General features: G+C 42.2%; 1 protein-coding gene across 2 annotated transcripts in view; it reads right to left on the bottom strand.

Annotated features, from left to right (window-relative positions):
* UNC13C (unc-13 homolog C) overlaps positions 1 to 12,156 on the bottom strand; it is a 1,328,864-nt gene that overhangs the window by 689,820 nt on the left and 626,888 nt on the right. For both annotated transcript variants that reach the window (XM_086958316.1, XM_086958317.1), the window contains exon 14: positions 5,896 to 5,985. In XM_086958316.1, the coding sequence (XP_086814442.1) occupies positions 5,896 to 5,985 (90 nt within the window). The remainder of the gene's footprint in view (positions 1 to 5,895; positions 5,986 to 12,156) is intronic.

The following is a 12,156-nucleotide window of genomic DNA, read 5'->3' as shown; positions in this document are numbered from 1 at the left end:
GGGATCTGACACCGGTTAAGACCTTGCCGTTGGCCCTTAATGCTAGGATGTACAATTTTAATTTAGAATGTATGCATTTCAGGATGTTAGACTCGGCTAGGAAACCTTTGTATTAGAGATCTGTTAAGGTTAGCCAAAGAACATGTCTTCATCGAAATGTAATAAATGTAAAATTGTACATAATGATGAAACTTTTATTTAATGTTTTAAATTTTGTTTCATATTTTAATAAATACGGCCGGGAGGGTGACTCCCTCCCGCCTTCCAAAAGTTCTAAACCTGTGTCCGACTTCCCATCCTTGGGGATTGTGTTGAGAGGGGGTGGCGGGCATCCCGGCCATAGGAGAACCAGCCAAATGGGGTAATCTACAGAGCATAGAGAAAGGTTTTTATATTTTCCTAAAGAACAATAGATTCTTGGCGGAGCGAAGCAAAGGAGGGTGCAAGTTCCATAACTGCGCGGCCTGCACCAAAACAGCGAGACAGACAACTCATGCCTACTTGAATTAGAGTACAATAAGCAGAGTGGCAGAGGCAGAGAGGAGCATACCGGTCCGACCCGTATGCTTGGTGAGGAGAGATGAGAGGATGAGAGAGGACAGCAAGGGAGTGAGAGAATTTGATTGAAGAGGTCAGGGATGAGGAGAAATGTAAATTGCCGAAGAGAAGTGTGGACACGCAAAGACGTGAGTGAGAGCCAAAGGAAGAGGGCTTCTGTTAGAACAAAGGGAAGATGTGAAAGATGAATGGGGGGACTGGAAAGGTGTAAGATACAAATAGAAAAAGATTTGAATGGAGAAATGAGGCGAATGAGAAGTGCTGAGGGGCACGGGAGGTGACGGGGCCGGAAAAACCATGAGATAAATGCGAGAGACTGTTAGAGATGAGGGCAGTGAAAAGACAGAATGGCAAGAGGTGATTAAAGGTGAAGTAAGAGGTTGAATGGGGAGAGTTTAGAAGTTGTAAAAAGGGGTGAAAGAAAATGGCCTGCAAAGTGAGAGAGGGATCCGGGGTTGGAAGAGGAGAGAGGGATGGAAGGGAGGGGGTGAGAGGAAAGCTGCATGGGTAACCTGCTTCACTGCACAAAGCCGCCAGGGTTTTATGGGACCCCTGCTTTTTCCGGCCTGGGCCAGGTGGGCTTCTAATGTGACATCACGTATTCCTGTGGAGTGGAAGCCACTTCACAAAGGTTGACTTGAAATCTTTCTGATTTTAATTGCTGTATTTTGGTTATAAACAGGTACTGATGGGTGAAACCTTTCCTCAGTGTTACTGTGTGTAAAAAATGAATTTCAAAATAATGTAGCAATGCTATCCCAAAATATGCAGCATCACATAACATCATTTGCATTTTCTTCCCACACAATTTAGTCAAGCCTGTCGCGTAATTTGGTCCTCACCTGCCTCATAATTCCAGTAGCCCTGCCTACAGTTTCGAGATTTTTGTCAGGGGGGGTCCTTACATCTCAAAATGTTGACAGGGGGTCTCGGCATTCAAAAGTTTGAAGACCTCTGCCTTAGGGTGACATGCTTCATCATTGGGTTCCCTCCACGCACTCGGACTGCAAGATATCCAGTGTGGTCTACACCTTTCCCGCAGGGAAGGGGCCGGGTTGTTCTATAGCACAAATAGTACTCATTTACCAATTCATTTATCCAAGGGCACAATTACTCTCCCACTTATTTATGTATATACTCATCCATTCCATTCATCCATCTATGCACTTATCTAACCATTTATCCACAAATTGAATAATTTTCACATTTCGTCCCACCCCCATCCTGGAAAGAAAACACATAAACTTGCCAATCAATAAAGAAGCACTTGCAGTTATATAAAAAGGAACATATTTATTTACTTTGTGAATGCATATTTCAAAATGTACCGAATATCATCTAGTAATTTAAATTTGCATGCATTTTGTGTATTTCCTCTGTTGTAATACACTTAACATCTAAAGAACATTAAAATGGTGAAACATACTCTGCGCTTAACTGATCTTTTAGTATTTAACCAATTTCAGGATGCAATTTATAATGAGTTCAGGATTAACTCTCAAGAGCATTACATTACTTACTTGGCATAAATTGTTTCAGTGTTAGCTTTAGCAGACTCCACCTATCCCTTGCTTGCTATTCCTGGAGAGGTGAGGGGTGGTCAAGGCGCTCTATTTAGAGGGGCATCAGCTGTACCAATCCCCACTATTAGTTCAGTAAGATCTGATGCCCACAAATCAAAGCAGCAAATTTTGCGATAAAGAGCAATATTTGGGTATTGTGTATGAAATATATGCATTTCGGGGTGAAAACAAGCCTGTCTTTTGCATCACTCTTCAGTTTCAGTTTCGATTTGCACTAATGACTAGGAGGAAGCCAGTTCAGACACTGAAATAATATCAGATCGCATAGTCATGGAACAGTCTTCCCCAAGTCATCTTTAGACAAATATGAAAGGAGAGGTCGGCTACCATTAATCATCTTTGTCCATTGCCTGGGCTCTTCTCAGAATACGTCTTAGAGGAAGTGCAGCAGTTAAGACTGCACAACTTCCTTACACCACTATTTTCAATCACTTACGTGATAAATAAGATACATAAACTCTCATTCAGCCACTCTAAAACACAACTGAATACAGATCCCCAGAAACAGAACCACAGGTACGGCAGTCTGGAATTTAAATATGTAGATATTGATATTGACTCAAGGGCTGGCCTTAGAATTTGGGTGATTCCAGCGCTAAGCCCAGTCCAGTGTTCAAACCAGCCCTTAAGCAGGTTCATAGGCCCAACTCCCCCTGGACTTACTTTTAACCAGTCCTTCAACGGGTGAAGGTCCTTGTGGGTCGGGTCAAGTACCTCGAGGCACCCACCTCGCCTATTGCCCTCTCGCTCTCTCTCATCTTGTTCTCGTTCTCTGACTTTTGCGTCACTTTTCTTGCACTTTGTGCCTTTTCTTTCTCTCGTTCCACGACTGTCTGTGTCTTTTACTCTTTTTTCTCTTTTTGCCTTTCATGCCAGTACTGCCCAGTGCCAGAAACCTGGTCCTCCACTGACACACCAGTACCCTACCACTCTCCTTCATGCTTAAATATAGGATGTCTCACCTCCCTCTGCTGGTGTGCAACATCACACAGCACGAAAGAAGCTTTCACCTGCTCCCTCTGCCACTTCAACAGGGGGGGGGGGGTGACAGGGCCTGGCCCGCAGCCAGGAACGTCCAATACTCCACAGGCAGCTAACCATCACTGCTCACGTATGTCATACGTGTGCATCAGGGGTTTACCACAGCACCAGGCCTGTGGCCAGGCGCAGGTTCCAAGCTTTCCCTCACTATTACCGATCTTTGTCTCTTCACAGTGTGAGGATGGCAGCAGGGAATGATCTGCAGCCAGACCCTGCACCCAGCCTTCTACTTATTGGCCCAACTCTGTTGCAGCAAGAATCTGCAGGCAGCCAACCTATTCGTTTCAGAGTTCAGGATATTTCACTTTAATAAGGATAGAGAAGGTGGGGTCGGGACCAGCAATGTGTGGGTTGAGATGCCTCAATGAAGAACACAATTGTAATATTGCAAGTCAGTAAAATGTTGTCGTGCCCACTATTATCACAACGTCTAAGCAAAGTAGAAAACTATACAGCTTCATCCAATGTGTCTAGAAATTCAGTATGCAGCCATGGGAATATTTGAGTTTTCTCTGGGCTCAATATTAGAAGCTATAACTTCCAGTAGGGTAGTTGTGTTTACGGAATGCTTTCTGATTTTATGGTTGACACTTTAGTTAAATTGTCATTTAGTTAAATGGTCCTGTCCACCTGTCTCATATTGGCTCGTTACAATAATTGCCGAAAATTAAATGACAAAATGTACTGTCAGTGCCACTGTTCTTAAGTTCTCTATGACATTTTTATTTGGGGATTGTTCATTTGTTGGTTGAAGTCATACACCTGAGTTGTATATCAGGGTTCCTGGATGTTTGTGGTGGAGCCACAGCAATCAAGAAGGAGAGCAGCGCAGGAGAATGACTAAAAGTAGATGTGTAGCAGAGCAATGCACTGGGTATTGTTTGTATTTATGCATGAAGATGGTATTTCTACAGCACATACCTAGCCAAAGGTCAGAGAAGGTTTGTACATGGTCAAAGTACAGCATAAAGGCAATGAGTGCTAGTAGAATTAGTTGGCTTGTGGCCAGTTGATGCATTGTGATGTTGTGTTCTTTAAATAGGTATGTCTTCAGCTTTTTTCTAAACTGAAGCAGCGTTCTGTCAGTCCTGATGTATGAATGAATGTTGTTTCAGATCCTGGGTGCACAGATGGGAAAGCCTTATGACTTTGTTTTCTCTCTTATACTTTTCAGTCTGCAGTCTGATGGTGTTCTGACAGTGAGTGTCCCAAGAACCACTAGAGATAGTGAGCTTGTCTGCTAGATAATTGGGAGCACTGGTCATATCAACTTCGTAAATGATGCAGGTGGCTTTAAAGATTGCGCAAGTGACCAAGGGACACCAATGGAGTTCATTAGGATACGGGTGATAGCATATCTCTTCAGGCCCTGAATGAGACATCCTTTGAGGGACATTGAATGCTTGGTACCTTCAATTTCCCAATGATGCAGCCCCAGTGGGTCTGTGAGGCAGCAGTGAGGGCAGACATTCACAGGCTAAGGATGAGAAATTATCTCATGTTGAGGCAAGACATGAGCTGAGCCCAGGTCCGTCTCAATCCGTTAGCTGGAGCTCCAGAGGAGGAGGTGGAATTCTGTAGAAACTGAGCATAAGTAACCCAGTGATGCCTTCTTGTATCTCTCCTTTATCACAGGCTACTGTCTGCTATCTCCACCCTTACTGCAAACTCCCTAGATTCTATCCTCTCCGCGACAGCAACATATTTGTAGTTGTTCTTGTTGTCACAATGATTATCATTGAATAGTGGGTCTTGATAATGAAAAACACTTTCAGCTCGTGTTTTTCATTTCACTTACATGAAGGCATTTCATCATCTACATTGACTTTTATAATTTTATTGTTACTTATTTTCGAGCCCTAAGTATATTTACTGTTTTTTGAGCCCTAAATATTTTTGATTGTTCCAACCTGCATGGATTCTGGTCTCTGTGATCGCCATGCAACAGCTGAATGAGCATCTGAGATCTCACCAGGTCTGATTTGTTAACCTGCCATTACTATGTAGACCTACAAAATGATTCTAAATGTATTTGGGTGGGACGGGAAAGAAAGAATAAGTTGAACATTTCTAAAACCATTTGGAAAAGTTATAGACTGTGCGACCTTTCATTCTCCACTAGTCCTAACAGATTATGATATATGAATTGACAATCTTAATTTCATATTATTTTGACAAATTAACTGCTTTGCCACCATGTTTTAGATTTCTCGTTTGGAGGGGTGTAGTCAGACACGTCTAGGGAAGGTATGGTGTGCCATTGCACAAAAGTACACTTCATATTTCCCCTAAAGAACGTATATCTTCCTTGCTAATTTATTTGTAAATATACTGAAAAATCCACAGATTGTCTTTGTTTGTTACGAAAAGAAATTGGTAGCCAAATTGTTCTACCAACTGAAACAGCATATCAGCATATAAGAGGTTGGGCTTCTTCACTTGCTTAGTCCAAATCCATGAAGATGTCGACTCATCGTTTCAAAGCTCACCAGCCACCAATGTCGATCTAATGTAGATACTTCACGTTACTTCTAGTTTAAAATCCTAATTGGGTCCAGTTCAGCTTTTCTCTTACATGTTTGAAACCAAGTTTAGTAATTGACTTGCCATACCATACACACACATATCACCGCTTTCAACTAATCTGAGAACAACATACTGCATGCTTCAGCATCTCATGTTGATCCTATTGGTGTAAACATTAACATTTTACCTTCATTCGAAAGAAAGTGATGCTCGTGAGTAAGTCCACTGTTGATTTTAAGTCCTGAAGTCTTTCTGGATTGCTGGCTGGAAAGTTTTCCTATTTTGGATATAAAAATGAAAAAATCACAGCATCATACATAGTCGTATTGCCGCATATAATACATGTAATGCTCGCCTTCTACATAACTGTAGAAATTGAATATTACTTTTAGGGGCATATTATCAAGAACAGGCGATAAAATTATCGCCGCTTTATCGGCAGGAAACTGCTGCTAAAGCGGCGATAATGGGCTTGATAATATGCCCTTGTGAATTACCATAGCAAACACCAGAACCTGGTCTGCTATGGGAATTCACAAGAACATATTATCAAGCCCATTATCGCAGCTTTAGCGGCTGTTTCCTGCCGATAAAGCGGCGATAATTTTATCGCCTGTTCTTGATAATATGGCCCCAAGTTCTTTACACATTTCATTAATCTCTGTATATTCAAACAGAAAAAAATAAAATGTGGTTGCGACTCTTTATAGTGACTATTTGCCATAGCGTGCAATTCACAACAATAGGTCTTCTCTGTGAATTGTTTTCTTTAATTCAGAGTGATGACATCATTTGCAGGAACTTTTGCTTTCTTAAGCAAAAAAAGTTCAATGAATGGTTAACACAGCATTTTAATTTATTTCATTGCATTTCATTGCTGCGAACAAAAATGCTTTCACAATGACTGTTCTGTTCTCAGAGCTTTTGCTAGCACACCTGACAAGCTCACCCTTGCAGAATAATCCTTGTCCAAGCATCAATGAGTTCTGCCTCAAGTGTGAAAATAAGCATTGTAAACAGAGAACCCTGTCAGCAAAAAGTCAAATACACTGTCTCAAACGGCGCTTTATTTCCCCATGTTCAGTCTTGTTAAACATAATCTATGATATCAACGTACAATTAAAAAGTACATTTCAGAATAAATGTTTTGAATTTTCTTACACTGCTGCTTTACATTTGAAATGTAACTTGTTATAATACACATTATTGCACTGAAACACATTTTATGAATTTATTTTGTTTGTTGAGTTTAATTTAGCACGACCATGACCATCTTGGGAATCAGGGAGGAAAACAAATAATGGTATCATAGTGACCCTTCGGAAATCATAATGCTGTACATCAGGAAAGGTAAACAGATAAGAGTATACAAGTGCGGGAGGACAACAAAGTGAGTACAATGATGTAGGTTGATGATTGTAGAGTGTGGGTTCGGAAAAATAATAAAATATTATGTGGAGAGTCATCACCGAAAAAATACAAAGGATATGTAGTTTGACCAAATAGACTTGTGGAAGGACAGGCCATGGAAAGAAAGGGACCAGGAAAGGTTCATCGGGGAAGGAATCTGTTCATTAGTGTTGTTTTATTCTTAATTTGAAGAGGGCAGTTGAGGGGTTGGATATGGTCTCAGGAGAAAATGAGTTTCCAATTTTGGGGGTCATTTTGAAGAAGAAACGCTGTATGTTTAAAAAAAATGTATTGGATGGGGATAAGGGCACCCCAAATTGGCCAGCCGCCTGCTGGAAGATGGGTCTTTTGAACTGCAGGTCACTACTAAATCACAGTTTGGAATTGTTCACCTTGCTGGAAGATCTGCAATCTGTTGTGCTATTCCTCAAAGAAACATGGCTGAGTGAAGGACAGTGGACCTTTATAATGCATTGTCCCTCCCAACGGAATATACGACTTTAAGAAACAATCAGGACGGTAAGAAAGGGGGAGGGGGAGCCATTATCTTTAAAGATGATCTTAATGTAGGTCCTCCCCAATAGACATTAAAAGTTGTAAAAACCTGTTATTTTCTATCAAATATCGCACTCCTTCAAATTTGCGGGTCTGCTTCTCTTACGACCCCCAGAGTCTGCTAAAGGTTTGGTACAGCCTGTCCCAGAAATAAAAGCACATCACTGCCTTCAACCTGCTAATTAGAGGTTTTTGGGAGATCTGAACATACATATGGACAACACCTGCCCACAAGCTCTAGATCTTAAACATGATTTGACAGTATTTCAGCTTGCACAACTGGTTATGCTCCCTACACACATTAAAGGTCATATATTGGATTATATCTTTACCAATATGCCTAGTTTGAATGTAAATGACCCGCTACCGATACTCTGGTCAGATCATTTGCTGATTGAGTTCTCCATCATGAAGACAGAATCACTTAAACGCAGCATCCCTTACAATAAACTGACCAGACACTGGTCTAAACTTTACATTGCACATTGGACAGATTTACTGCAGGATTCAGCTCGAACCAAGACGTAGATGTTGAATACAAGTCTCGATCCCCTACCAGGGAATCATAGATGAGGCTTACTATCCCCAGTGCATGGTTCTGCTACTTCCAGGACAAGGAAGTACCCTGTTTGTCAGGGGTCCATTAGCTCAGGTGCGGAGTGCCCCAGGGCTCATCCATTAGCTTCACCCTCTTTAATGTGCATGTGCATCCCTTAGCTGACATCATCTGCTCATCAGGTTTTACAAGGGTGTCGTACACCGATGTCACCCAGATCGTCATTTCCATAGCTCCTAACATCAGCCTTGCAGCAGAAAATATGTCTGCCTGTATGGAACAAGTGAATAATTGGATGGCTTCTAGTTGCCTCAAATAAATGGCCACATTACACAGGTCCTGGTGGTCAGAAACAATCCATCTCTCTGGGACCATCGCCTCTGGCCGCCATGCATTGGAGATCGCCCTTCCCGTAAATAGGAAGTAAAGAGTTTAGGTGCCCTTTGGATAAAGACCTCAGATTGGCCATCAGGCCAAAAAAGTGGCAGGAACATGCTTTGTTCTGCTAAGAGCTCTTAGGAAGACATTCAAATGGCTCCCTGCGGAAACTAAGAGAACAGTGGTACAAGGCCTCTATATATATAGATTAGACTACAGCAATTCACTGTATCTAGGCAGCTCTGCCTGCTTCATCAGAAAATTGCAGCTGAATTAAAATGCTGCAGGTCGAGTATTGTTGAGCCTTCCAAAATCACAGTCTGCATGTCTGGCTCTGGCCAGCCTTCACAGGTTATCAGCAAAAGAAGAATAACATGTAAAGCTCTCTGCATTGAGCACAAGGTAAAACATGCCCATGGGCCTCACATTCTAGTGAGCTCATTAATCCGTACTACAATGCAAGAGAGCTAAGATCAAATAACCACTTGCTCATGGCTCTGCCCAGAATCAAAAGGGCCAGAAGTGGAGGGTGCTCATTTGCATAGTTAGTGTCCAAGATGTGGAACTCCTTACCTATTCACTTAAGAGCCAACAGAAACGTACTCAGTTTCAGAAAGCAATTGAAGACCCCTTATTTGTGTAATCAGGGCATCACTCATCGCACCATCTCAGTCAAAGTGCTCAGACACCCGATCTGTTTAACCATGTGCTATACATGATACTGTAACACTTACCACTTCAGTAGAAGGGAGTCCATGCTTCTTAACGTTCTAATCTCACTTGATAGGACATGTTTCTTGGCTGGGTGGTTGGAATGTTTTGGTGTAGAGCCCAGCAAGCAATTTTTTTTATGGATCTTTGCCTCATAGGGTAGCCAGTTCAGTGCTTTGAGGTGTGGGGTGATGCAATCACAGTTTTTTTAGCCTGTGATGAGTCAAGCTGCCATGTTAAATATTGCCTTCAGAGGTGCAAATTGTGTTTTTGGTAGACCCACGAGAGTAGCGCAACCATAATCTAGCTTGGAGAATGCTAGCACTTGAACTGCTGCCTTGGGATCCACAGATGGAATTAAAGGTTTTAATTTCCTAAGTGCCTTCAGTTGGTAGTTGGTGCCTCTGGTGGCAGTGCTGATGTGATCCTACATAAAAAAGTGAGTGCCCAGGATTATTCCTAGAGATTTTGCTGATGGTATGATGTGTGGGGGACAGTTGAAAGCTGTTAGATGATTGAGCCAATCTTTGATGTTATGAGTGTGGCTGGGTGGAGAGATTAAGAGGAATTCAGTTTTGAGGGTGTTTAGTCTGAGATGGTTACGAGTCAGACAGTGTTGAGTTTTTGTCGGTGTGTTGTTAAGGATACTGATGTCTTCTGGAGTGGCAATTTTCAGGTAGACTTGAGGATGATCAGCATACATATAGTATGAGATGTTAGAGAGTTGGAGGATTTCAGTAAGGGGTTTCATGAGCAGGTTGAACAGTGCTGGGGAGATTGAGGAGCTTTGAGGGATGCCAAACATGACGTGCCTGGATGGATAGAGCGTGGTTGAACATAACTCTTTGGGATCTGTATTTGTAATTTGTAAAAAAGATTTATAGAGCGCAACATACACCGGACGGTTTCTTGGCGCTATTCACTAAATCATAAAGAGACAAAGGAGGGAGGGAGAGGGAGCTTAAGTGTAAGCACAGCGGAAAAGGTGAGTTTTTAGGAGAGACCTGAAGTGAGGGTAAGAGGAGGAGAGTCTAAGTTCCAGTGGGAGAGAGTTCCAGAGTGAGGGGGCCAAAAAAGAGAATCTGAGGCCTCCGTGCTTTTTGCGCCTAAACCTGGGCGTCTGGAGGAGTGCATGGTGGGAAGATCGGAGGTGTCTAGAAGGGGCGTACGGGTGCAGAAGAGACGAGATGAAGGAGGGGCCGATGCGGGCCAGGGATTTATGAGTCAAACAGCCTAATTTGAATTTACAACGCTCTGATACAGGAAGCCAATGAAGGGCTTTGAGTAGAGGACGGACGTGATGATGTTTTGGTTGGTGGTAAATCAGGCGGGCTGCCTGATTCTGTATCAGCTGTAGTCTTTTGATTTGGTATTGTGGGATACCTGCGTACAAGGCGTTGGCATAGTCGATCCAAGAGATGACTAATGCCAGCAACGTCAGGGTGAGAGCTTCAGTGGTCAGAAAATGGGCTATTTTACGAATTTTTCTAAGCTGGTAATGTAAGAATGAGTAGAACCATTTTAACACTGTACCAGAGAAACCCATCATGCATTCTAGGAAGTTCAAAAGGTTCCCACGTGTGACGGTGTGAAACACAGATGACAGATCAAGCAGGATAAATAGGCAGGGTACATTCAGGTCAAGAAGTCTCGGGGCATTGTCAACAATATTGACCAGGGCGGTTTCGGTACTGACCTGACCGGAAACCAGACTGGTATTTGTCGCAGAGTTCGAATTGCTCTATGTGACTATAAAGTTGATGATGTACGCTTTTTTCCAGGAGCTTGATCAGAGTGTGGATATTAGAGATAGGATGGTATTTCAGATCTGACTGGTTGGTGTTGGATTTGTTTAATATAGGGGTGACCTGGACAGTTTTGAGACAACCTGTTATGTAGCCTTGTGTTAGAGATGAGTTAATAATCCTGGTCTATAAAGGAAGCAGGGGGTGTTGGATCTCGTTGAGAAGTATGGAGGCTAATGAGGTCATTGTAGTGGTTAGAGTATTTCAGAGAAGATACTAGTTTTTAGTTGTCAGATTCATAAAAAATCTTAAAGATGGACCAGGAGGCAAACCATTTTGATTCAAGGGTGGGGCTTTAGGGATGCTCTCTTTTAAAGATGGGGGAGTGAGTTGGAGAGGCGTTGATAGGTAAGAGCTCTAGAGCATTTATAGATCAATGTCAATTTGCTTTGTTTCTTCGTTAAACAAGGAGTTAAATGTGTCACAACTGGGTGGATTTCCTATTAGTTTGATTTTTGAAAAGTTTCAACAGCTTTTTGGGGTGGTTTGTGAGATTGTCAAGTATGTAAGAAGAAAGGTGTTTTGGCTCTTCTGATATGCCTGTTGTAGGTTTTCCTTCTTAGTTTCAGTAAACTGAGGTTAGTTGGAGAGGGAGAGAGTCTCCAGGTTCTTTCCGCTGCTCTTAGGGAGCGGCATTCATCAAGAAAGCTGCATTCAAACCATGGGTTAGATTTTTTGATCTGGACTCAATTTTTAATTGTTTGGACACCATGGCATCCATGATGTCGGACATAGAGTTAATGCAATGGTCAGTGAGATCATATTGAAATCACAAAAAAAAACTAATTAGTGTGTGATCCGTTATTGGTAGAGATGATCTCCATGATTTGATAGCTGAATGTGTGGTTATCACCAGGAGGGTGATAGATCACATGCAGTGTACATAATAAGTAGTCTGTAGTTTAAAGATTGAGTATAAGTTTGTTTTATTGAGAGGCTGTTCCGGTGAATACAAGCAATCCTTCCACCCAGATTACCTGAACGGTTCAGACAAATAATGTCAGGGTTGGGAGGGACCAAAATGTCCAGAAAA

The sequence above is a fragment of the Lissotriton vulgaris genome, chromosome 2_1 (genome assembly GCF_964263255.1).
Source record: "Lissotriton vulgaris chromosome 2_1, aLisVul1.2, whole genome shotgun sequence".
In the NCBI taxonomy this organism is placed as follows: domain Eukaryota; kingdom Metazoa; phylum Chordata; class Amphibia; order Caudata; family Salamandridae; genus Lissotriton; species Lissotriton vulgaris.
This window is presented reverse-complemented; position numbering and strand designations above follow the sequence as displayed.